Source organism: Cherax quadricarinatus, chromosome 26, assembly GCF_038502225.1.
Source record: "Cherax quadricarinatus isolate ZL_2023a chromosome 26, ASM3850222v1, whole genome shotgun sequence".
Taxonomy (NCBI): Eukaryota; Metazoa; Arthropoda; class Malacostraca; order Decapoda; family Parastacidae; genus Cherax; species Cherax quadricarinatus.
The window spans coordinates 15,088,539-15,114,710 of NC_091317.1; the positions used below are offsets into that span (position 1 = coordinate 15,088,539).

General features: G+C 37.9%; 1 protein-coding gene across 5 annotated transcripts in view; it reads right to left on the minus strand.

Annotated features, from left to right (window-relative positions):
* Nucleotides 1–3,451: 3,451 nt before the first annotated feature.
* The window catches only part of LOC128691641 (secernin-3), a 98,487-nt gene continuing 75,766 nt past the window's right edge, over nucleotides 3,452–26,172 (minus strand). For 3 of the 5 annotated variants that reach the window (XM_070088815.1, XM_070088817.1, XM_070088816.1), the window contains exons 6-8: nucleotides 14,823–14,920; nucleotides 13,423–13,587; nucleotides 3,452–7,578 (exon numbers count right to left, since the gene is read on the minus strand). In XM_070088815.1, coding sequence (XP_069944916.1) covers nucleotides 7,351–7,578; nucleotides 13,423–13,587; nucleotides 14,823–14,920 — 491 coding nt within the window. In that variant the 3' untranslated portion in view covers nucleotides 3,452–7,350. The remainder of the gene's footprint in view (nucleotides 7,579–13,422; nucleotides 13,588–14,822; nucleotides 14,921–26,172) is intronic. The other 2 variants (XM_053780477.2, XM_053780479.2) reach the window with 2 other exon arrangements.

Genomic DNA, 26,172 nt, shown 5'->3' on the forward strand with positions numbered 1-26,172 from the left:
TGTCAGCGGATGGGTCTATGAAAGATGAGGTGAATCATAGAATTGATGAGGGAAAAAGAGTGAGTGGTGCACTTAGGAGTCTGTGGAGACAAAGAACTTTGTCCTTGGAGGCAAAGAGGGGAATGTATGAGAGTATAGTTTTACCAACGCTCTTATATGGGTGTGAAGCGTGGGTGATGAATGTTGCAGCGAGGAGAAGGCTGGAGGCAGTGGAGATGTCATGTCTGAGGGCAATGTGTGGTGTGAATATAATGCAGAGAATTCGTAGTTTGGAAGTTAGGAGGAGGTGCGGGATTACCAAAACTGTTGTCCAGAGGGCTGAGGAAGGGTTGAGGTGGTTCGGACATGTAGAGAGAATGGAGCGAAACAGAATGACTTCAAGAGTGTATCAGTCTGTAGTGGAAGGAAGGCGGGGTAGGGGTCGGCCTAGGAAAGGTTGGAGGGAGGGGGTAAAGGAGGTTTTGTGTGCGAGGGGCTTGGACTTCCAGCAGGCATGCGTGAGCGTGTTTGATAGGAGTGAATGGAGACAAATGGTTTTTAATACTTGACGTGCTGTTGGAGTGTGAGCAAAGTAACATTTATGAAGGGATTCAGGGAAACCGGCAGGCCAGACTTGAGTCCTGGAGATGGGAAGTACAGTGCCTGCACTCTGAAGGAGGGGTGTTAATGTTGCAGTTTAAAAACTGTAGTGTAAAGCACCCTTCTGGCAAGACAGTGATGGAGTGAATGATGGTGAAAGTTTTGCTTTTTCAGGCCACCCTGCCTTGGTGGGAATCGGCCAGTGTGATAATAAAAAAAATAAAATAAAGAGAAAGGGGACAAAAGAGATTGTAAAAATTATAATGGAATAAGTTTACTGAGAATACCAGGTAAAGTGTATGGTAGGGTTATTATTGAAAGAATTAGAGATAAGACAGAGAGCAGGACTGCTGATCAAAGAGGCTTTAGAATGGGTAGGGGTTGTGTGGATCAAGTGTTTACATTGAAGCAGTATGTATTTAGATAAAGGCAGGGAAGTTTCCAATGCATATATGGATTCAGAAAAGGCATATAATAGTGGACAGGGGAGCAATGTGGAAGATGTTGCAAGTGTATGGAATAGGTAGCAAGTTACTAAATGCTGTAAAAGAGTTTTTAATGTCACCATGGTTGTTTAACATATTTATAGATGGGGTTGTAAAAAAAAGTAAATGCTAGGGTGTTAGGGAGAGGGGTGGGATTATATTAAGGGGAATCAAATACAAAATGGGAGTTGACTCAGTTACTCTTTGCTGATGATATTGTGCTTTTGGGGGATTCTAAAGAAAAGTTGCAAAGGTTAGTGGATGAGTTTGTGAGGGTGTGTAAAGGTTGAAAGTGAACATTGATAAGAGTAAGGTGATGAGGGTATCAAACAATTTAGATAAAGAAAAATTGGATATCACATTGGAGGGAGGGAAATAGTAAGTTTATTCAGGTATATACAAATACAGTTACATGGATTATCATACATAGCAGCATATGTGTAAAGAACCTAGGATATCCCATAAAAGTCAGTGACTTATTTCCATTGGGGAGTATGGAAGAAGTGAACATTTTCAGACGTTTGGGAGTTGACTTGTCAGGGGATGGGTCTTACGTAAGTTGAGGGTAACCATAGAATTGATGAAGGAAAAAAGGTGAGTGGTGCATTGAGGTATCTGTGGAGACAAAGAATGTTATATATGGAGGCAAAGAAGGGAATGTATGAGAGTATAGTGGTACAAACCCTCTTGTATGGGTGTGAAGCATGGGTTGTAAATGCTGCAGAGAGGAGGCGGACACAGTGGAGATGCATCTAAGGGCAATGTGTGGTGTAAATATTATGCACAGAATTCGTAGTGTGGAAATTGGGATGTATGGAGTTACTAAAAGTATTAGTAGGGCTGAAGAGGGGCTGTTGAGGTGGTTTGGTCATTTAAAGAGAACGGAACAAAGCAGAATGACTTGGAGAGCGTATAAATCTGTTGGGGAAGGCGGGGTTGGGGTCAGCCCCGAAAAGGTTGGAGGTTTTGTGGGCGAGGGGCTTGGACTTCCTTCATGCATGCATGAGTGTGCTAGTGAATGGAGACAAATGGTTTTTGGGACTTGATGAGCTGTTGGAGTGTGAGCAGGGTAATATTTTGTGAAGGGATTCAGGGAAACTGGTTAGCCGGACTCGAGTCCTGGAAATGGGAAGTACAATACCTGCACTTTAAAGGAGAGGGTTGGGATATTGGCAGTTTGGAGGGATGTCTAAGTTGTTGTATTTGAGCACCTCTACAAATTATTATTATTATTATAATCAAGGGGAAGCGCTAAACCCGGAGGATTATACAGCGCCTGGGGGGGGGATGTGGAAGGCATTCAGGCTTAATTCGGGGAACTGGAGCACAGATCCAATTCCCTAAATCAAGAGCCCCTCACCAACATCAAGGAACCTTCCTTGAGGGGTCACCTCTACAAAGACAGTGAATGTGTATGTGATGGTGAAAGCTTTTTTTCTTTTTGGGTTTTCCTTTCTTTTTGGGTCACCCTGCCTTCATGGGCAATGGCTGATGTTAAAAAAAAAAAAATCTACATAATAATTAAGGAGGGGTGCTAAACCTGTAGGGATTATACAGCACCTGTGGGGGGGGAGTAATAGAAGGTATTTAAGCTCAATTCAGGGAATTGGAGCACAGATCCAATTCTCTAAATCAAGAGTCCTTCACCAGCATCAAGGAACCTCCCTTTGAGGGGTTAAGATATCTACAAATGTTAAATTGTGTTAATCTTGGTGTGCATGTTACCAGCCAAGATCCCATTGATTTTAGAGCCTGCCCGATAAAGGGTTAAATTATTACTATTATAATCATAGATAAATGCTCGACACATAGTGGTCACACAGTGCCTGGGGAATGAGGCTTAATCCATGGAGAGGGCAGCTCAAATTCTAGAAAACCTGCCTTCAGCATCAATTCACATCCTTAAAGGGATACACTATGTAATGTACAAGAACAGGCTTCCTCAGGATTTAAACATAAGATTACTGGAATAATAGGTCTGTAATTAATTTCCCTGGCTCCCCTCAAGGAAGGTTTCTTGATGCTGGTGATGGGGCTCTTCATCCAAGGAATTGGATTTTCTTCCTTGGATCAAACCTGATTACCTCCCAGTCCCAAGGTCCTTTACAACCCCTATGAGTTTAGCACTTCTCCTAAATCTAATAATTCCCCATTTAGTCTTGGAACGAGAGAGCTCTCGCAAATTATTATAATCGGATAAAGTGCTAAACCTACAAGGGTCGTGTAGCACTCTCACAGACAAAAATTACGTAAATGGTGTACAGGTACAACAGCTTGTGTTAATTAGTACTGAAATGAGACCCCAAGACTGGTCAACAGGGAAGCCAAATTCTGAAACACAAATTCCACCTAAAAAAGTAATTACTGTTCAGGATAATACAAGCTCATTTAGAATTTGCAGACTTTTATTAAGGATAGGTAGTGAAGTGGTGACTCCTACTACAGTTTTGGGAACTGGACATGTCCTTGACAGCAGTAGTGCATAGGGATTTAGTGCTAAATTTTGAGGATCAAACAATTTGTTTAATAACTTAGAATTCAATACCATGCTTAAAAATACTGTACTTAAAAATAAAAGGGTTCACCTACCAAGCATCCTTTATTAGATTTTATTGTAAAAGAATACTCAAATTTTTCTTATTTGAGCTCTATTACAGTATTCAAAAATCTCTCAGATTTGGAAAATAATTTCAGTTCAAAAAGCATCTACAAAACTGGTAAGTCCAAATAAAATTTGGAAGAATTCTTTTTACATCTGTTCTATAGTAAAAGAGTTCTAAAATAAAATGATAAGTCCCTCATCTTAACTGTGGTAAGTTTTATAAAAAAGAAAATTACATAAAACCTGGCAGGAGAACCTCAAATTTCAGAAAGTAATAAGCGGCTTATGGCCATTTAAAGAAATAAATGGTAATGAGCTGTGCTTAACCAAGTTGGGTCTTAGCATATCTGTTGATCAACTTTTAGTGGATTTCTTTGGACAAGGTGAATAACAAAATGTACAGTACACGAACTAAACCAATGCATGACAGAACTAGGTTTTATAACAAATGCTAAGAACCAACTTATGATTCACCGTTAGTAATACAGCAATTAAACTCTAGCCTTCTCCAACACTACAAAAATTTTCAAGCAAGATCAATTGATTACATGCAGCAGAGACCATACTAAGAGTAATTTGAGGTAAGCCAGAAAGCCACCCTTGTATTCTCTATAATGACTAATATACCTTAAATCAATTTTGGTCATTAGAGAGAGAATTCCACTCATTCAATTTTAAAAATAATTACTCCCTCTCTGCAAGTACTGTAAGCACTTAAATGTTAATGGATAGAGTATATGCCTGATCATTGATTGATTTCATCATGCAGGTGAAAATTATTAACCTATATATTAACACACCCATTACTGAAGACTTCAAAAGACTAGAACTTCAAGCACTGATTTGTTTTATTACTTATATTTCCAATACAATAAACTAAAGAGCTAATACAATTATAAAACTGATGGCTTAAGATTTCTACCTTCTAAATTATATTCACTATGTTACACTAAGGATAATATATCGAAGAATGTTGTAGTGTCTGAGCCTTACTGAACAGCCAATTTTAAAACAAATCTGGTTATTTGGTTTCTTTAGATCTAAGAAAATCACACCATAAATAAATTCAGAGAAATGACTTAAAAGCATTCACTTTCATTTATGACAGTCTCACTCCAAACACACCAGTCAGGATTTGAACTAAATAAAAAGATTAGTACAATAAATTATCTTGACCATGCTCATCAGCTGAATTCCTGAAAGTGTATATAGCACTACAGGCTCTGGTTTCTTGTAATTCTCCATTATAAGTCACTGTATGGTATGAAACGGAGTAAAAGATACAATTGGGCAAGTAAAGTGCAATCAAGCAAATGGCACTAAGAGGTGTGAGATTCTGCAAGACTTTCAAGAATCTGAAACTCTCAATGAATGCTCTTATGACAGCTACCTCCCATTTAAAAAATGTTTTCATTTTTCAAAATATTAATTATATAATATATATTTAGTGAAAGAAAAGTATAAGGCAAATTTACATTCCAGTACAAAAGATGAAACTATCTCGAGGTAACATCACCAAAACCTTCATTGGTCTACCATAAAAATGTGAAAAAATGCTCATACCAAGCTATATCCAACTACATCCCATCCAACTTAGTGTATGTGATTACTGACACTGCAAGCAGCACTGATGTATCCTGAGCTGGCAGACATAAGCCTCTCATTTATTTCATTATTGGTGGCTACATGCACGTATAGATTAATTTTGGCTTTGTTCACCTATCTTTATTTAAAGGATAAACAATACAGTACAGTACATAATTTTTGATGCTCTTTAGAGTGCAGAAACCAATTTGCTGTAAAGTGTGTGAAAAAGAACTCTACTTTGAGAACAGGTTGCCAACTAACTGATGCAGCTTCTAACATTTTTTGTAACATCTTTTTTATGTCATAAGTGTGAGTTACGGATTAGCCACCTCATATATGCTATTACTAGGTTTCATTGCTTACATCTATAAATGTCCTGATATTGCATCTGATAGTGTTATGTAAGATTCCTAATTTCATCCATCAACAGTAGTCCACTTTATAGTAGCATCATCCCCCCCCCCCAAAAAAAAAAAATAAGTCCATTAAAGGGAAGAAATAGTAAAGAAAATATAATTAAAATATAGAAAATATGTAGATCCTACAAACTGGTATACAGAAAATTCATGTAAAACTCCAGCAATGTAGAGTATGACATAATGTGATAAACATGTAAATAAGCTATACAGACATTTATGATATTCATCCTACAAAATATTGGTAGAATATTACAAAAAATAATTAAAGCCTAAATAGATTACAATTATCAGAAGTAACAGTATTAGACTGGAATTAAAATACATCATTGCCTATGAAATTCTTGATGCCACAGGCAAATACTTATTCATCTTAAATATCAAAGAAAATATTGCTAAAATACTCGAGACATCATATTGCATGTCTTTGCTTTGAAAAGATTATATGATTATCGCAGAGCATTGTTATGAAATCACCAATGTAATGATACTTTTAATATATCATCAGATAGTGTCGATGCCATTTTCCTGAAATACTGTATTGTAAGGCAAAGAAGCACCCAAAAACAATTATTTTCAGCTGACATATTTACCAAGGCTAGATAAAAATTCCTAGGAGAAAAAAAATTAGTATATTCTGAAAGTTACGTATAAACGATCATTCAAGTCTTCACAATATATTCAAAAAGCTAAGCCCACATGGTTCAAATAGCGCCGGAATAAATTTAAAGAATGCACAGTACAGTACACTAACTCATACTTAGGTGTTAACTTCAGATGATCCTTCATTCCGTCCTGGACCATTATCATGACTGTCATCGAGTGTGACTTGATAATGTTAAGACGGAGCAAAACACTGTCTCAAGTTTCGCCTCCTAACTGTGGGATGGTTGAGAATTGTTCCAGCCACAGTATTGTGAATTATTCTTTACAGTACAGTACACGATACTGCAATGAAAAGTAAACTACAATTCCTCTAGATTTTTTAATAAAACATGCTTTATGTTTAACTTTCTTCAAATTTATGAATAAAAATAATTTGTAAAAGTGAAAAAAAAATTTTTTTTTTAAATACTGAATAAAAATTATGTCCACTTTGGTGTGCAGCATGTACACTTAGTGCAATCTTTCTGATGAATAACTACAATTTAAAAAATACCTGTATAAGACTAATTGTGATATATAAATTTTACTAATTTATATTAGACATTTTAATTCTTGATGAGGTACTTTTCTAACAGTGACTATGTATACTAAATTATGGTAGTATAAAAAAAAGTTCACTAATTTATTGTTTAATCCATATGTTATGGAATCTGCTGGAAGAACTCATCATGAGGCTATGGAGTTAAATCCATCATTATGAGTCAATACTCATGTCCTATAAGTAAAGCAATAGTCCTGATCACAACTGCCAAAAAATTTACATCCACTAGGTAATATTTCAAAACTGCATTACTACCTTTTAACTTGCATATTATTCACCCTTCTTTTATTGGCCAACAGGGCCTCAGGAATATTGTAATTAGTAAAATATGAATGAAACACACTGGAAAAATATTACCTGTTTTTCTCCCATGAAACAGGAAAGAAAAACAAAAATTAAACCAGTACATAAAATTCATAATCAGTAGCATAATGACTTAGTAATAGTGAAGCTGCCATTGTTAAAAAAAAATTCTTACTTATAAAACTTGAGCTCAGAATCAACACAATCTTTAAACAAGTCATCCATCTCTGACAACCTCTCTGGATCAAAGCTCTGAAGACATGCTTCAGTTTCTTGAACACACTTTCTCTCAAGGTCCCGCAAAGTATCAACGATGTTCCCACCATTCTCAGTAGCAGCCTGTTGACGGCGGTACAGTAAGTGGCTTCTATTGACTTTCTTGGAAAATCGAGGAGTAACCTGAAAATGTAAATACATATAGTAAAATCCTTTGATTTACACTTAAGTACTGCACATCACAGTTGCCAAAACATCTTTGGAGTAAGGATTACAACACGTGAAAATGCTTCCATAAGCTGGAAGGATTAATAAATGTAACTGGGAAAAACGTGGATGAAACAGAATTAGCAAGATAGAGGAATTATTAGTAGTGGAGACATATTCTGATATGAATTGAGATACACAACAATAAGACATGAGAACTGGAAGACATTTCAGTTTATTCTGGAGCATTATAAAATAGCAGATGATACAAGACAAATAAGCCCAGTCAAGTCAAAGCAGGAGGAGGTAAGGCGACAGCCAAGGACAGGTTTAGTGTTTGACAATATATTGGGAGAGATGACATGTGATACCTTATGGTTGCCTTCATCTGTAAAGATTTTAGTAAGCTATACCTCCCTCCCCATCTTTCACTTGTATGCATGCGAGCTTGTTCTGGCTTATGTACGTACATACACACTCGTTGCTTCTCACACTTGCTTGCTCTTCTCTCAGCTCGCACTATTTTACTTACACTTTTGCATGCTCTCGCTTTTTTTTCTTTTTTTTGGGGGGGGTGGGGCAGATTGGAAGGAGTTATAGAACTCCTCAATGAGGCAAGTTCACTGTAGACCACCCAGGGCACTGAATTTAGTAGTAATGCAAGTAGTAATACAGTGTTGTGGCTGCCAATGGCCACTGAATGATAGATCTGAAACTTCAGTTGATCCTGAGCCACCCAGGACACAGTATTTGGCAATAACATTAGTAGTAATACTAACAAATATTTTAAAATACAGTGGAACCTCTACTTGCGAGCATGTCCACGTGCGAGTTTTTCCAAATACGAGCAGTCGATGGGTCGATTTTTTGCTTCCATACGCGAGCAGACCTCAAGACAGGTTCCTTGACACTGGTGAGGGGCTCTTGCTCTTTATCTCGGGAATTGTATCTCATTTGTTTGTTGGACTATCTTATTGAAACTTGGGCAATGTATGATGGAAAGATGCTTCTTAATGTACACCAAAAATGAAAGAAATCTAAGCATAAATAATGGAGTTCACTTCTCAGCAATTAGCCACCCCTTAGTGGTAATTTCGAATGGTTTTTATGGTTGCATTCTCGTTTTTTTGGTCTCATTTGAGAGAATGGAAGATAAATTACAGAAATAGATATGATTTTGATTGCTTTCAAGACGAAAAGTACCTTGAAATAGAGCACGACCTAGGAGAAATGGTCCATTGCTTGGCTGTTTCAGTGTAAACAAATGACGTCACAGTAAATCTTATATTTTTTTGTGAATAAAAATTACAAATTATTTATATAATAATAATGATGATGAAAGAAATCTAAGCATAAATAATGGAGCTCACTTCTCAGCAATTAGTCACCCCTTAGTGGTATTTTCGTATGGATTTATGGTTGTATTCTCGTTTTTTTGGTCTCATTTGATAGAATGGAAGATATATTACAGAAATAGATATGATTTTGATTGCTTTCATGACGAAAAGTGCCTTGAAAGAGCTCAACCTAGGAGAAATGGTCCATTGCTTGGCTGTTTCAGTGTAAACGAATGACGTCACTGTCCATTCCAATATGCAGTCATGAAATGGTTGGCACTTTGGAGGGATATGTTGTGTATCTTTATATGTGTATGCTTCTAGACTGTTGTATTCTGAGCACCTCTGCAAAAACAGTGATAATGTGCGAGTGTGGTGAAAGTGTTGAATGATGATGAAAGTATTTTCTTTTTGGGGATTTTCTTTCTTTTTTGGGTCACCCTGCCTCGGTGGGAGACGGCCGACTTGTTGAAAAAAAAAAAAAAATTATACAATTATTGCAATAAGGAATAACAGTAAATCTTATATTTTTTGTGTGAATAAAAATTACAAATAATTTATATAATAATAATAATAATAATAACGATAATAATGTGGCAGATGTTGCAGGTGTATGGTGTAGGAGGTAGGTTACTGAAAGCAGTGAAGAGTTTTTACGAGGATAGTGAGGCTCAAGTTAGAGTATGTAGGAAAGTGGGAAATTATTTCCCAGTAAAAGTAGGCCTTAGACAAGGATGTGTGATGTCACCATGGATGTTTAATATATTTATAGATGGGATTGTAAGAGAAATGCGAGGGTCTTGGCAAGAGGCGTGGAGTTAAAAGATAAAGAATCACATACAAAGTGGGAGTTGTCACAGTTGCTCTTGCTGATGACACTGTGCTCTTGGGAGATTCTGAAGAGAAGTTGCAGTGATAGGTGGATGAATTTGGTAGGGTGTGCAAAAGAAGAAAATTAAAAGTGAATACAGGAAAAAGTAAGGTTATGAGGATAACAAAAAGATTAGGTGATGAAAGATTGGATATCAGATTGGAGGGAGAGAGTATGGAGGAGGTAAATGTATTTAGATATTTGGGAGTGGATGTGTCAGCGGATAGGTCTATGAAAGATGAGGTGAATCATAGAATTAATGAGGGGAAAAGGGTGAGTGGTGCACTTAGGAGTCTGTGGAGACAAAGAACTTTGTCCTTGGAGGCAAAGAGGGGAATGTATGAGAGTATAGTTTACCAATGCTCTTATATGGGTGTGAAGCATGGGTGATGAATGTTGCAGCAAGGAGAAGGCTGGAGGCAGTGGAGATGTCATGTCTGGAAGTTAGGAGGAGGTGCGGGATTACTAAAACTGTTGTCCAGAGGGCTGAGGAAGGGTTGGTGAGGTGGCTCAGACATGTAGAGAGAATGGAGCGAAACAGTGACTTAAAGAGTGTATCAGTCTGTAGTGGAAGGAAGGCGGGGTAGGGGTCGGTCTAGGAAAGGTTGGAGGGAGGGGGTAAAGGAGGTTTTGTGTGCGAGGGGCTTGGACTTCCAGCGGGCATGCGTGAGTGTGTTTGATAGGAGTGAATGGAGACAAATGGTTTTTAATACTTGACGTGCTGTTGGAGTGTGAGCAAAGTAATATTTATGAAGGGGTTCAGGGAAACCGGCAGGCCGGACTGAGTCCTGGAGATGGGAAGTACAGTGCCTGCACTCTGAAGGAGGGGTGTTAATGTTGCAGTTTAAAAACTGTAGTGTAAGGCACCCTTCTGGCAAGACAGTGATGGAGTGAATGATGGTGAAAGTTTTTCTTTTTCGGGCCACCCTACCTTGGTGGGAATCGGCCAGTGTGATAAAAAAAAAATAATAATAATAATATGTATAATAATAATATGAATACACCTACCATCCGACTTACGACCGAGTTCGGTTCCGAGAAACCGGTGGTAAGTCGAAATGGTCCTAAGTCGAACTTTACTACTGAATATCAACAAAGCATTTTTGTAATGACTTTATTTTATTGTTTTATTTTGGTATTTCATGTTTTACTTTACTTTTTATGCTGTTAGTACTGTATTTTATACTCTAAGGTTTAGGATAAACACTGTGTACAACACAAATAGTTGTTTATTTCCCAGAAATTTGGCATAAAAAACACGGCCGTAAGTCGGATGGTAGGTGTAATAACAATATGTATAATAATAATATAATATGTATAATAATAATGCACTACATATAATAATTATAATAATAAACGGCTTCAAAAGGCCGTCACTAGATGGCAGTGTTTACCACAAAGAGGGAGCGGTTGTGGCCGCCTCCATCTGTTACATAATGACATATTTTATTCATTCTAGAGTATATATCGTGTTTCTATGTTATTTATATTGTCTGTTATGTCATATTAGATGAACTGTGATATACAGTGGACCCTTGACCAATGATATTAATCCGTTCCCAAGAGCTCATCGTTAATCGAAATTATCATTAGTCGAGTTAATTTTCCCCACAAGAAATAATGGAAATCAAATTAATCCGTGCAAGACACCCCAAAAGTATTGAAAAAAAAAGAAATTTTTACCACATGAAATATTAATTTTAAAACACACAAACTGAAGAAGACATGTACAATTACATGACACTTACCTTTATTGAAGATCTGGTGATGATTGATGGGATGGGAGGAGGGGAGACTGTGGATGGTGTTAGTGTTTAGAAGGGGAATCCTCTTCCATTAGGACTTGAGGTGTCAAGTCCTTTTCCGGGGTTACTTCCCTTCTTCTTTAAAGCCACTAGGACCAGCTTGAGAGTCACTGGACCTCTGTCGCACAACATATCTGTCCATAGAGGCCTGTACCTCCCGTTCCTTTATGACATTCCTAAAGTGTTTCACAACATTGTCAGTGTCACAATTAAACACTTGTTCAGGTTTCAATTCTTCACTGTCTATGTACTCCTTGAATTCCTGCACATATTTTTCAGCTGCTTTTTGGTCCAAACTGGTAGCCTTGCCATGCCTTATCACACTATGTATGGCACTACGATTCTTAAATCTCTCAAACCAACCTTTGCTGGCCTTAAATTCACTCACATCACCACTAGTTGCAGGCATTTTTCTAATTAAATCCTCATGCAACTTCCTAGCCTTTTCACATATGATCGCTTGAGAGATGCTATCTCCTGCTATCTGTTTTTCATTTATCCACACCAATAACAATCTCTCAACATCTTCTATCACTTGCGATCTCAGTTTCGAAAACAGTTGCACCTTTGGCAAGAACAGCTTCCTTGATTGCCATTTTCTTGGCCACAATAGTAGCGATGGTTGATTGGGGTTTTGTGTACAACCTGGCCAGCTCGGAGACACACACTCCACTTTCATACTTAGCAATGATCTCTTTCTTCATATCCACAGTAATTCTCACCCTTTTTGCTGTAGGGTTGGCACTAGAAGCTTTCTTGGAGCCCATGGTGACTTATTTTGCAGGTGCAATCACTAAAAACGTTGTGATACTATGAAATGTTCCGATTGTATGTTTGGATGGGACCACGGTGGCTGGCTGGCTTGTAAACACTGGCCATAAGTGGACGCGTCTCAGACGGAACAAATCGTGTTGGTCGAGTTTTTTAGCGCTAGTCAAGGCAAAATTTTTGCGTTAAAATGTATCGCTAGTCGGATTTAACGTTAGACAATGCCATTGTTGGTCGAGGGTCCACTGTATAAGCCGTATAGATGATATTAGCGAAATTATTCATGAAGAATTTTGCCCGGTGTCCAGACAAACTCTCGCCCACCGCCGACACCGCCCATACCACTACATGAATGACATATTTTATTCATTCTAGAGTATATATTATGTTTCTATTTTATTCATATTGTTTGTTATGTCATACTAGATGAACTGTGATAGATAAATAAGCAGTATAGATGATATTAGCGAAATTATTCATGAAGAATTTTGCCTGGTCTCCAGACAAACTCTCGTCCACCGCCGACACCGCCCATACCACTACATGAATGACATATTTTATTCATTCTAGAGTATATATCAGGTTTCTATGTTATTTATATTGTTTATTATGTCATATTAGATGAAGTGAGATAGATAAATAAGCCGTAGAATTGATATTAGCGAAATTAATGAAGTACAGAATTCCACTGGAACGGATTAATTGCATTTCAATTAATTTAAATGAGGAAAATTTATTCTGCAAATGAGCAAATCCAGTTGTGAGCAAGGTCATGGAACGGATTAAACTCACAAGTAGAGGTTCCACTGTATATTGTCCTTCCTTCCCTCATCCTTGAAGGCCTAGCCAAATGTGTTGATCAGACAAGAGTAGAGTAAGATTATATTTGAGGTGTTGGGAAGAAATCACTATGAAACATGTGACTATAAATATGAATACCAAAAACACCTAAATGCTGTTCTTCTAAATGTGGGTGTATAAACACACAAGCATTCATATGCTTATTTTGTGCATAAAAATATTACAGCTAAGGTCTTGCCTTTGCAGGATCCTCCTCATCAGGAATCTTGGGGCTCTGGATATGTGGAGAGATCTTGACATTGTTGGTGAAGATGAATGGCTTAAACACTGAACGCTGAGGATCAGGTGTTCCGGTGAACCAATGGCAACTGGGTCGTCCAGAACCATGACTGATGACAGACACCTATAAAAGATCAAAGAACACCATACAAGCTGGAAGGTATTAAAATAACTATAATACATATATTTTTGGCTATCATATACCCAGGAATTTAGCATATGCACATGCATGTCCACATACATAGGCATATAGAAAGCATGCCCACATACATAAACATACAGCAGGCATGCACGCGCACACACACACTAATAATTACAAATCAGCTGTTGAATTCAGATAAAGAAGACTTGTTATAATTTCACTGAAAAATATACAAGTCTCTTCATACTTGCAGAATATTTTTAAGAGTGCAGTAGTAATTTACTGAATAACAGTAATTAAAAGCAATCAGAGGGCCTTTGATGTTGACTATCAGTAATATACACCAGTGTCACAACAAAGTTAAAGTGAGCATGGCTAATCTATATGCCACACAGTCACCCTGACAAAAACAACCCTAAATGGTAAAGCCCTTTCCCTGTGTATCCATAACTTTTTCTACTGCTCTATCCTATCCCAGGTCTTTTCTCTCCTCATTCTTTCCATACTTCTAGGGCCTAACACAAAAAAAAAAATTCTAAATGTTAAATTTCTATCAGTGCAGGGGTGGGTGCATAAAAATTTACATAAAAATATGACTTTAATGAAGATTTTTTATGTAGAAAATAAGTTTGTCGAAAGTTGAATAACAAAATGCAGTATGATAAAACCTAATGTAGTAGTTTTTCATCTTGTAAATATTCTTAATAAAAATGGGATACTACAAAAACTTTCATGTACCATGCAAGATATTGCAACGTTAGAACAAATGAAGTTCATATGGCTATTATATTCATGGGGTAACTACTACATACACAGCACCTCCTATCTTTTGCACCTAAAGAACAAGATAAAATCAGGTTTGATCCAAGGAAGTGTAGCTCCAAGTCCTTGGATAGAATCCATCACCGATATACAAGCACCATATGGATTTTTAGCTCATGGGGGAGTGCTAAACCCATAGGGGTCATATAGTGCCTTGGGGAATGGGAAGTCATCAGAGTAAGTCCAAGGTAAGGGAGGGTAGCTCCAGTTCTTTGGATCAAGAGCCCTTCACTAGCATCAAGGCACCTACCTCTCTTGAAGGTGGCACCACCTACTTCAAGCTTAAATTCTCATTATGAGAGTAAGGTACACTTCCATCTTATGTACAGTATATATGTACATAGTTCATTTATGAGATCTAAAACAGCATTCACAAGCTCTCTCTTAAAACTCACCATACTACCAGCAGTAGGATGATCGTGATCTAAGCCACGACAAATTCCAGATTCCTTGTTGCGTAGGATCTCAAACATTTGTGTCAAGGTAAAGTCACCTGTCAATGATCCAGAGAAGACTGTACTATTCTAATCCAAAGTTATCCATGACATCACACTTTTCAGTAGCTAGACTTCATGATCAACAGTGCAGTCATATAATACAGTACAATAAATTATATAAATTTAAGGAAAAGCATTAACTTTGTATTTTATACCAACACCACATTAAATTTAACAATTTTTGACCCCTATGAAGTGTTTATGATTAAAATGGTTCTCAGCTGAAAGTATAATTAAAATTTTGTACAATGACCTATGTCTATCTGCTGCAGTACACAACCCCATCCAGCATGAAGTCAAGCCATATCGCTTAACTTACTCAAAATACTCAAATTTTGCCAAACAAAATTTGAGTACACACGAATTACTTAAATTACGATATTTATGTTCTAGCATGAGTATCAAAAGATCCAGTCACAATGAACATCAGCAAAGTCCACAGATTCATCACTGCTCATGCACAGAAATAAACAATGTTTCAAAACAAATTAAAATCTTATAAAAACATTTTCAGTACTGTAACACTTATGCTGAAGAACATACACTATTTACTGTACTGTATATTAAAAAAGTCAATATTTGGAAAGAACAAAAAAAAAAAAAAAAAGTATAGTAGCATATATTAACATCGAGTACAGTAATCTTCAAGAAAAATAAACTATCAAAATATGGCATAAATAAACCCAAATTAATAAAATAAAACTGATGAGTAGGGTATACAGTATTTCAGCCTACTTCCAAGGCCCTCTTCAGCAGACTGACTGCAATAGGCTGAAATACAGAGTACTGTATTCTGCTTTATTTTACCCATGTGGACATCTTGTGCACTTGATCAGTCTTTAGTATGCTTGTACATTACAATAAGCCCAATCTGGATTTGAATACATTCCAGTTCCCAACAATACTGTGTATGATTTATATATAACAAGCCTGTACTACTTTCCAATTGTGGAAAAAAAAAAAGTGTACAAAAAGCTTCTAAAATTTTCGTGAGACATTTGCCATGATCAGTGGAAATCACTGAATCAAATGAAGCTGTGATTCATCAACTCTAGCACCAATTCTACTGCTACAGCGAAATATGCTTAAGCTTCAACTTTGTTCTGAAAAGTGCTAATTTGTTCGGTAACATTCAGTGATATGACATAATTGGTGGATCAGGATCTTTTCAGTTATAATACTAACACTGAAAACAAAATACTAATAATAATATATAACAATGGTTAAGATGTGCTGTAACTTGAAGTTAACATGGTGTACTGAGCAAGTCTAGGAAATATATGCAAATGTTTATAAAATGTTTTCTTTGGGATGAAGTGTTTAATCAAGCCCTCTGCAACAGATGCAAAAACAACAAACTGAGAGTAAGCATGTCTTTAGGAAATGTATTTGATGAACACGACATTCATGCAACATGTGGGTACCTTTATTGTAGAAACAATTTCCCAGCCAGTGGCTTCATCAGTCCAATACAGAGGAAAAAAAAAAGCTGTGGAAGATGTGAAGGAGTTTGAGGTAATCAGTGCTTCAGCCTTGGATGAAGAGTTTAGTCCATCAACTTGATAAAAATATGCCATATGCTCGGAAGAGGGGCTTGTATAGTGGAAACAGGCAAGGTGAAGCACTTAAGAGGTGGCATCACTAGTGGACAGAATCCACTAGTGGATGTAGACCATGCCAAGCTGCCTCCAACTGCTTCACCTAAGCTGTCTCCAGTATATAAACCCCTTCTCCTTTCATATAATGTATATTTATCAAGACTGATGGGCTGTACTTCTATCAAAACTGATAAACTTAACACCATCTCCAGGCTGAAGAGCTGGTACCTCAAACTCCTTTACATCTTCCTCGGTTTTTTCTCTGTGTTGGACTGACGAAGCCACTGGTTGGAGAAACGTCTCTACAATAAAGAAACCCAAGTGTTGCACAAGTATCTCATTCATCAACTTATCTGTTTCCTAAACCATTTATATAATACTATATCAGATAGCTAAAAGCATTTCCCACAATATTAAATCTACACTTGCATTCCATTTACAATCTTAAATGCAGTGGACCCCCGGTTTATGATATTATTTTATTCCAGAAGTATGTTCAGGTGCCAGTACTGAACGAATTTGTTCCCATAAGGAATATTGTGAATTAGATTAGTCCATTTCAGACCCCCAAACATACACGTACAAACGCACTTACATAAATACACTTACATAATTGGTCGCATTGGGAGCTGATCGTAAAGCGGGGGTCCACTGTACAATCTGCCAACCCGTTTCTTAGTTTTATGAAACGCTGCTTGTCACATATTTGGAAATTAATAAAAGTAAGCTACAGCTAAATTTTTTTACTGTATACTATGTATATTGAATTTATGCAGGTACGTATGTCATACTTTTATAGCTCAAACTTGCCAGCTTTGCTTTTCTGTCAAAATAATTTTGCCAAACATGGTAAGATATATTCATGTTCTATACCTCTTTAAATATCAGCCATATCACAAAATTACATTTCACTGATGTTAACAGCCAACTAAATTTGGGCCAATTTTAGATAGGTTAAATAGGATTAAACTACAGTAGGGCCCCGCCTTACGGCATTCTGCTAATACAGCAATTTCAAATTATGACCAAAATTTGCTAAACGGCAAGCGGTCTTTCAAATACAGTGCACCCCACCCAGTTTGTTTACATTCTCTGTGAGCACATCTCTCTATTATGTCTGGAAATTTTCCAAAATTTCAAGTGTTTTAAAGTTATTGAGTATTTTATATGTATGTACTCTGATAATTATACTTATGTGTACCTGCACCTAAATATACTTACACACTGTGCTGACATGCAGGTACACATTAAAATCACTAAGAGTCTCGCTACTCAACACCATATAATAATCTCTTGGCGCATTAAATGTCGTATATTATGTTAATATAGACATCTCCATTAACCCATCTATAATATTTTTTCAAAATCATATAATAAACATGCTACATAATATATAAACACGATACATACACCCACAGTATAAAAACTGACATAAATATGAGATCTGTTTACAAAGCGGTGGATAAGTGTCAGAAGAATTACGTTTTCTCTGGTCAAACACCAGTTACTTAACTGTAGAAAAATATTCCTTTCAGTTGCCTTCTGTCTATAGCTATTCACGACCCTTGTGGGTTTAGCACTTCTTTTTTATTATGATTGTAATAACAACAACTTGTAATAATAATAATTTGTAATAACAACAACTTGTAATAATCCATCTATGATATTTTTTTCAAAATTATAGTGGAACCTCTACTTGCGAGTTTAATCCATTCCATGACCCTGCACTCAACTGGATTTGCTCGTTTGCAGAGTCAATTTTCCTCATTTAAATTAATTGAAATGCAATTAATCCGTTCCAGTGGAATTCTGTATAGGTCCGCCATCACAAATCCGGCAATCAGTTATTCGGTTCCTTCAGTTATTCGGCACTAATTTTGGCTAGCATAATTTCAAATTTCCAGGGTTGCCACACCAACCTGCTGGTACTGTTTGGTGGTGCTATTTGCTGCATGTCATTCTAATTTCTTTTTCTCCATTTATTGTTTTAACCTGCTTACTTTTAGCCCTAGCCATGATTCCAATGAATAAAAGAAATGTTTCTCATTATGTAAAGCACCTACACAGTACATTATCCATTAAAGATAAGGTGGCTTTGAAGCCACTGTCGGTTGCCATGAGCTCAGTCTCATGAAGCAGGAGAATATGCTTTATTATTACGCTAATATCAACACTACAGCTTATTTGCCTATCACAATTGATCTAATATGACATAAGAAACAATATAAATAACATAAAACATGTTAAATACTCCAGAATGAATAATATTTGGCATAACACCGAGCAGTTCGACAGAGTTATGAAGAGGATATGGTAAACAAATACCTTTCTCCTATCCTTGTCTTGGGGGCTTATATTAGAGAGTATAGCACAGGGCTAACTATGATATACACTCGTACTCCACCATAAACATGAAACAAAAAAGTTATTTTCTCTCTATAGATTATTACACATAGCAGCATATGTGTAGAGAACCTAGGATAACCCCAAAAAAGTCAACGTGGCTTATTTTGAGTACCTGGCTTGGGTTAGCCATATATGATTTTTGGTAAATATTAGATTCCCAGCCAGGGTAGAAACATTAGGCGTGTTTCTTTACACCTGTTGTCTATGTTTACCCATCAGTAAATGGGTACCTGGGTGTTAGTCGACTAGTGTGGGTGTTATCCTGGAACACTGACCTAATTTTCTTGAAATACTCAGCATAACAAGTGCCTTTCTATACAGTAGAATGTCACTGATGTCAGCTAGGCCTGTATACCTTGTACATGTACGTGTAGTAAATAAAGATATTATTATTATTATTATTATTTTCTCAGTTTTTTGTTGGGTTATCTTATTCAAACTTGGGCAATGCATGATGGAAAGATACTTCTTCACGTACACCAAAAATGAAAGAAATCAGACCATAAATAGCGGAGTTCACTTCTCAGCCATTAGCGGCCACTTAGCGGTATATTTTTGTAAGATAAGATAAGATTTTGTTCGGATTTTTAACCCCGGAGGGTTAGCCACCCAGGATAACCCAAGAAAGTCAGTGCGTCATCGAGGACTGTCTAACTTATTTCCATTGGGGTCCTTAATCTTGTCCCCCAGGATGCGACCCACACCAGTCGACTAACACCCAGGTACCTATTTGCTGCTAGGTGAACAGGACAACAGGTGTAAGGAAACGTGTCGAAATGTTTCCACCCGCCAGGAATCGAACCCGGGCCCTCCGTGTGTGAAGCGGGAGCTTTAGCCACCAGACCACCGGGCCATGGTTGTTATGGTTATATTCTCATTTTTTTGGTCTCATTTGATAGAATGAAAGATATATTACAAAAATAGATATGATTTTGTTTGCTTTCATGACGAAAAGTACCTTGAAATTGCGCTCACAGTAGCGAAGCTCAAGAGTAAACAAATGACGTCACCGTCCAATACCTGTCCGCCTGCCAGTCCAAATTCCAGTACGGAGTCAAGAATGGATTGACATTATTTATACAATTATTACAATAATGCAGCAGTCTGCATAACAGTAAATCTTCTATTTTTTTGTGAATAAAAATTCCAAATGTAGCCGTGACTAATGAACAGAGAAAATGTTATTTTAGTGCCAGGAATGTCTGCATTGTTTATTCTGGACCCTATTTTGAAATTGGCATCTGTTGAAATTTGTGTGAAATCAGCCAAATTGCCAATTTCTGACCACTTTATTGAGTAGTTGAAATAAGTGAATGGGCAGTTTCTTGTACTCAGTTGACAGACCAGAAGTAAATAAGTTTATTCAGGTATACACAAATACAGTTACATAGACTATCATACATAGCAGTGTATGTATAGAGAACCTAGGATAACCCAGAAAAGTCAGACAAAGTGACTTATTTCCAGCACCTGGCTTGGGCTTGCCATATATGATTTTTGGTAATTTTTTTTTTCTTGGTTGTTTGTTGGGCTCTCTCATTGAAACTTGGGCAATGTATGATGGAAAGATGCTTCTTAACGTGCAACAAAAATAAAAATGACGGACGATAAATAAGAGAGTTCATTTCTCAGCCATCAGCCGCCTCTTTGCAGTATATTTTCGTGTGGTTTTTATGGTTGTATTCTCATTTTTTGGACTCGTTTGATAGAATGGAAGATATATTACAGAAACAGACATGATTTTGATTGCTTTCATGACGAAAAGTATCTTGAAATTGAGCTCAAAGTAGCGGAAATGTTCGATTTTTGCCGATGTTCAATGAACTGTGTAAGTCAAGTTGGTTAATTTTATTAAGTGTATTCTAACCTAACCACTCTGTAATTCGGCAAACTCAGTAATTCAGCACACTACAGGTCCCAATGATGCCGGATTTGTGATGGAGGACCTGTACTTCAATAATTTCGCTAATATCAACTCTACAGCTTATTTATCCATCTCACTTCATCTAATATGACATAATAAACAATATAAATAACATAGAAACCTGATATATACTCTAAAATGAATAAAATATGTCATTCATGTAGTGGTATGGGCGGTGTCGGCGGTGGACGAGAGTTTGTCTGGAGACAGGATAACATACTCCTTGAATATTTCGCTATCATCAACTCTACGGCTTATCTATCACAGTTCGTCTAATATGAAATAATAAACAATATAAACCACACAGAAACCTGATATATACTGTAGAATGAATAAAATATGTCATTATGTAAGAGGTGGAGGCAGCCACAACCGCTCCCTCTTTGTTGTGGTAAATACTGCCATCTAGTGACGGCCTTTTGAAGCCATCTATTATTATAATTATTATATGTAGTACATTATTATTATATATGTATTATTATACATATTATTATTATTGTATTATACTATTATTATTATTACATGTATTATTATTATACATATTATTATTATTATTATATAAATAATTTGTAATTTTTATTCACACAAAAAATATAAGATTTACTGTTATTTTTATTGCAATAATTGTATAAATAATGTCAACCCATTCACAACTACATATTGGAATGGACAGTGACGCAATTTGTTTACTCTTAACCCTTTCAGGGTCCGTCCCGTAGATCTACGGCTTCACGTTGAGTGTCCAAACCGTAGATCTACGCCAAAATTCTAGCGCCGTCAAATTTAGCGCGAAAGCGCTCATAGACCTACATGTGAGAGAATGGGTCTGCGTGGTGGGTGTGCACCATAAACAAAAAATCTAGGCGCCCGCATAGCAGTGGGAACGCCGGCTCAGTTACCCTTGTTCACCATGCCTCGTCGCAAGTCAGCTCTCACTTCCCGGAAAATTGGGACTCTCCTCTTCCTATCTGATAGTTCTGACACTGATGGAAGTGGAAATGAAGACATATTCTACGGCTTTGATGAGTTAGTGACCGAAAAGAATGACCAGGATATCGATAATAGTGCAGAAAACCCTGACGATCCTCAACCTTTTACCTCTGGTGTGGGCACTCGTGACTCACGGTCGGTTGTGCCTCAACGCAAGAGAAAACTAATATTTTCGCGTGGTCAGGCCTCTGACTTCAGTAATGATGATGATAGTGACGTGGATTGTGATTTTATTGCGCTCGACGATCATGCGAGTAGTGATAGTGAGGAATCATATTCACCAGTGAAGCGTCGGTATGTTCACCGCCGCATGCGCTCAGGTAGTGTACCCTATGCTGTGCCCAGGGGACGGAGTACATCCCGTGGCCCTACACCAGTTTTAGGTAGTGATAGTGAGGATGATGTGGCTACACTTGGCATGGATAGAACACAGGCATCAGTGGATGGTGTTAGTGGTGATGGTAGTGGCACCCCCATGCGTGACTCACCAGCCCAGGGTGGGACCCACGCTGCTGACTCGTCAGTTCAAGGACAAAGCGGAGCGTCAGCCACCAGCCCACCACAACCACCCGCACAACCAGCCTATGATGTCCAGTATCCATCAGCAAACCGTATGTGGGATTGGCAGCAAAACCCCAATTTTGTTCCCAAGCCTCACCACTTTGATGACTCTCAAAGTGGAATTCTACTTACTTGTCCCCTTGGAACCACGGCCAATGAACTGGAATTCTTTGAATTATTCTTTGACCAGCCACTGATGGAAACTATTGTCTGGGAAAGTAATAAGTATTTTGAGTACACCATGGCAAATACGATCATATCACCACAGTCAAGACTACACAGGTGGAGACGACTGTTGCAGAAATGTATTTGCTTTTTGCAACAATAATGCCTATGCCTCATGTCTATAAGCATAATATAAAAGCATACTGGTCCACAGATCAGCTAATTTCTACCCCGGTCTTCAGTGAAATCATACCAGTGAACAGGTTTATCTTGCTCTTACGTATGTTGCACTTCTCTGACAAAACCAGGCCTGACAGAAGTGACAGGTTATACAAGATTAGAAATGTTTTCATGTATCTCAAACAAAAGTTCAGCATATACTTTTATCCATTCAAAAATCTTGTAATTGACGAGTCTTTGATTTTGTTCAAATGTAGACTGTCATTCAAGCAGTATATACCGAGCAAGAGGAAACGCTTGGGTATAAAACTGTTTGTACTCTGTGACTGTGACAGTGGCCTGGTGTTGGATATTGTTGTATACACGGGAAGTAAAACATTGAAAGATACCAAGATGTTATTGGGTATCTCAGGTGATGTAGTGAGAAACATGATGGCACCTTATCTTGGTAAGGGGCATACATTATATACCGATAACTGGTACACAAGCCCATTACTCAGTGATTTCATGCGAGTGAACAAGACAGATGTGTGTGGCACAGTGCGTTCAGCCCAGGCTGAACGCAGGTGCTCGTGGTGATGACGTGCAGGTGTTTACTGCCAATGACATCATGGCATTACGGTGGCATGACAAACGAGATGTCACATTGTTGACAACCATTCACCGTAATGAAATGCAAGACAGTGGCAAAGTTGATCGAGTGACTAATGAACGTATTCGAAAACCAGTGACAGTGATTGATTATACACAAAACATGCGCTTGGTTGACAAATGTGACATGCAGATTGGTTTTGTTGACTGTGTTCGTAAGAGTTACAAGTGGTACATGAAACTTTTCTTCCATCTCATGGACATTTCAATGCTCAATGCATATAATATGTACCAAATAAAGACTGGCAACAGACCACCGTATGGTGAATTTTGCTTGTCTGTTGTCAGACAACTCATAATGAAGTACCAGGTAAGAACACCTGCTATACAACAAGGTCCTCGAATTACTCAGGATATACCCAAGCATTTGAGGAGGGAAGGTGATCATTTCATAATACAGCTTCTTTCAACTCAGAAGAAATTTGCTCAGAAGAGATGCATCGTCTGTGCACAAACAAAACGACGGCAACAAAGACGCAAAGACACTCGGTTTATGTGTGAGGAATGTAAGGTGCCTCTGTGCATGGTGCCTTGTTTCAAGGAGTTCCACAAGCTCCAGCAGTTCTAAAACCATGTCCAGTGATTGTAAATATGTAAATATATGATAGAACATTAGTATTATACGTACAAGATTTGTGCATGTTTATTGTAATAAACAACAGTGGTAAACAATAATATGATAATAACTTTAGTGCAGTTATTGTGTTCAACACAATGAGTTTATATATATATATTATATACAGTATTGGTCTCTCAGGCCCCAAATGTTAGTAGGAATAGAAAAAACTTGGAAAAGAAAAGAAAAAACTATAAAAACCGCTAAATAATGTAATGCGCGTATGTGGAATTCGTCAATGTTGCCACCACCACATCATTTTTGACAAACTTCTTGGCACTGTATCTCGGTAAGTACTGATCAGAATTTTTTTTTTGTCTTATTACCTTCACAAAAATATGCTCTTTAATTCTGTAAGAAATTTTTTTTTTTTTTTTTCAAAATTTATTGGACACTGGAGCACCACTTCAGATTTTGGCCTTGGACCCTGAAGGGGTTAAACATAGCCAAGCAATGGACCATTTCTCCTACGTTGAGCTCAATTTCAAGGTACTTTTCGTTGTGAAAGCAATCAAAACCATATATATTTCTGTAATATATCTTCCATTCTATCAAATGAGACCAAAACAAAAAACAAGAATACAACTATAAAAACATACAAAAATACCGCTAAGGGGTGGCTAATTGCTGAGAAGTGAGCTCCATTATTTTTGCTTAGATTTCTTTCATTTTTGGTGTACGTTAAGAAGCATCTTTCCATCATACATTGCCCAAGTTTCAATAAGATAGTCCAACAAATAAATGAGATACAATTCCCGAGATCAAAAGCAAGAGCCCCTCACTAGAGTCAAGGAACCTGTCTTGAGATCTGCTCGCTTATGGAAATTTTGCTTGCATATAGAAGCAAAAAATCAACCCATCGACTGCTCGTATTTGGGAAAACTCGCACGTGAACACGCTCGGAAGTAGAGGATCCACTGTATATAATAAACAAACTACGTAACATATAAACATGATAAATATACCCACAGCAGAATAAATTAAAATAAATATGAAATGTTTTTCTAGTCGACTTGGGGAGTGAACTAAAATCGTACATGTCCGGCTGGTTTGTTTACACAACTCATGCTGTCCTTCCTTCCTTTCCCTCCCTCCCTCCCTCTCTCTCTCTCTCTCCCTCCCCCTCCCTCCCTCCCTCTCTCTCTCTCTCTCCCTCTCCCCCTCTCTCTCTCCCTCTCTCTCTCCCTCTCTCTCTCTCACTCTCTCTCTCCCTCTCTCTCTCTCCCTCCCTCTCCCTCTCTCTCTCCCCCCCCCCTCTCTCCCTCTCTCTCCCTCCTTCTCTCCCCCTCTCTCTCCCTCTCTCTCTCCCCCTCTCTCTCCCTCTCTCTCCCTCTCTCTCCCTCTCTCCTCCTCCTCCTCCTCTCTCTCATTTATTCGTTTAATCTCATTTACTCATCTCTCACCCTACATGAAGACTACAAATATTTTAAGGTAAGTACAGTGAAACCCTGGGTTTCAGCCACCCTGAGAATCAGCCGCTTCAGCTTTCAGCCGCTTTTTTCAGCCAAATTTTGTCCCGTGTTTCGGCCGTTGCCCCGGGTTTCAGCCGACGTACCAGACCTGTCTGCCTGCCCACGCTTGTGCGCCTGCCTGTGCAGGCATTGTGAGCCAGTTTAGCGCTGTTTATCCTTAAGTGAACATTACCTTGTACTCTCATCCTGCCAGTCAGGTAGCCATCCAGGCAGGCAGCCAGCCAGGCACCCATCCAGCCAACCAGCCAGCCATCAAGCCATTAATTGTGACTATGAAATAAGCTACCATGGGCCCAGTGGTAAAGAAATTGAGCAACACCATAGCAGTGAAGGAGATAGTAGAAAAATACAAGAGTGGCATTCGTGTGGGGGAGCTTGCCAGGATGTACGGCAAAAACAAATCAACTATCACTTCTATCCTGGCAAAGAGAAAAGAACTCAAGGAACTGACTCAAGACGGGCTGGAGTTTTGAGACTATGACCGCGGGTTCAATCCCGGCCGGGGGTATGGTTTAACTCAAGGAAGCTGATGTTGCAAAAGGTGTTGCCATGTTATCCAAAAATAGATCACAAACAGTCAAAGAGGTTGAGAAGTTGTTGGTGGTGTGGATCAATAGTAAACAGATAGCGGGTGATAGTGTTTCAGAGTAGATCATTTGTGAGAAGGCAAGGCAGTTGCATGCTG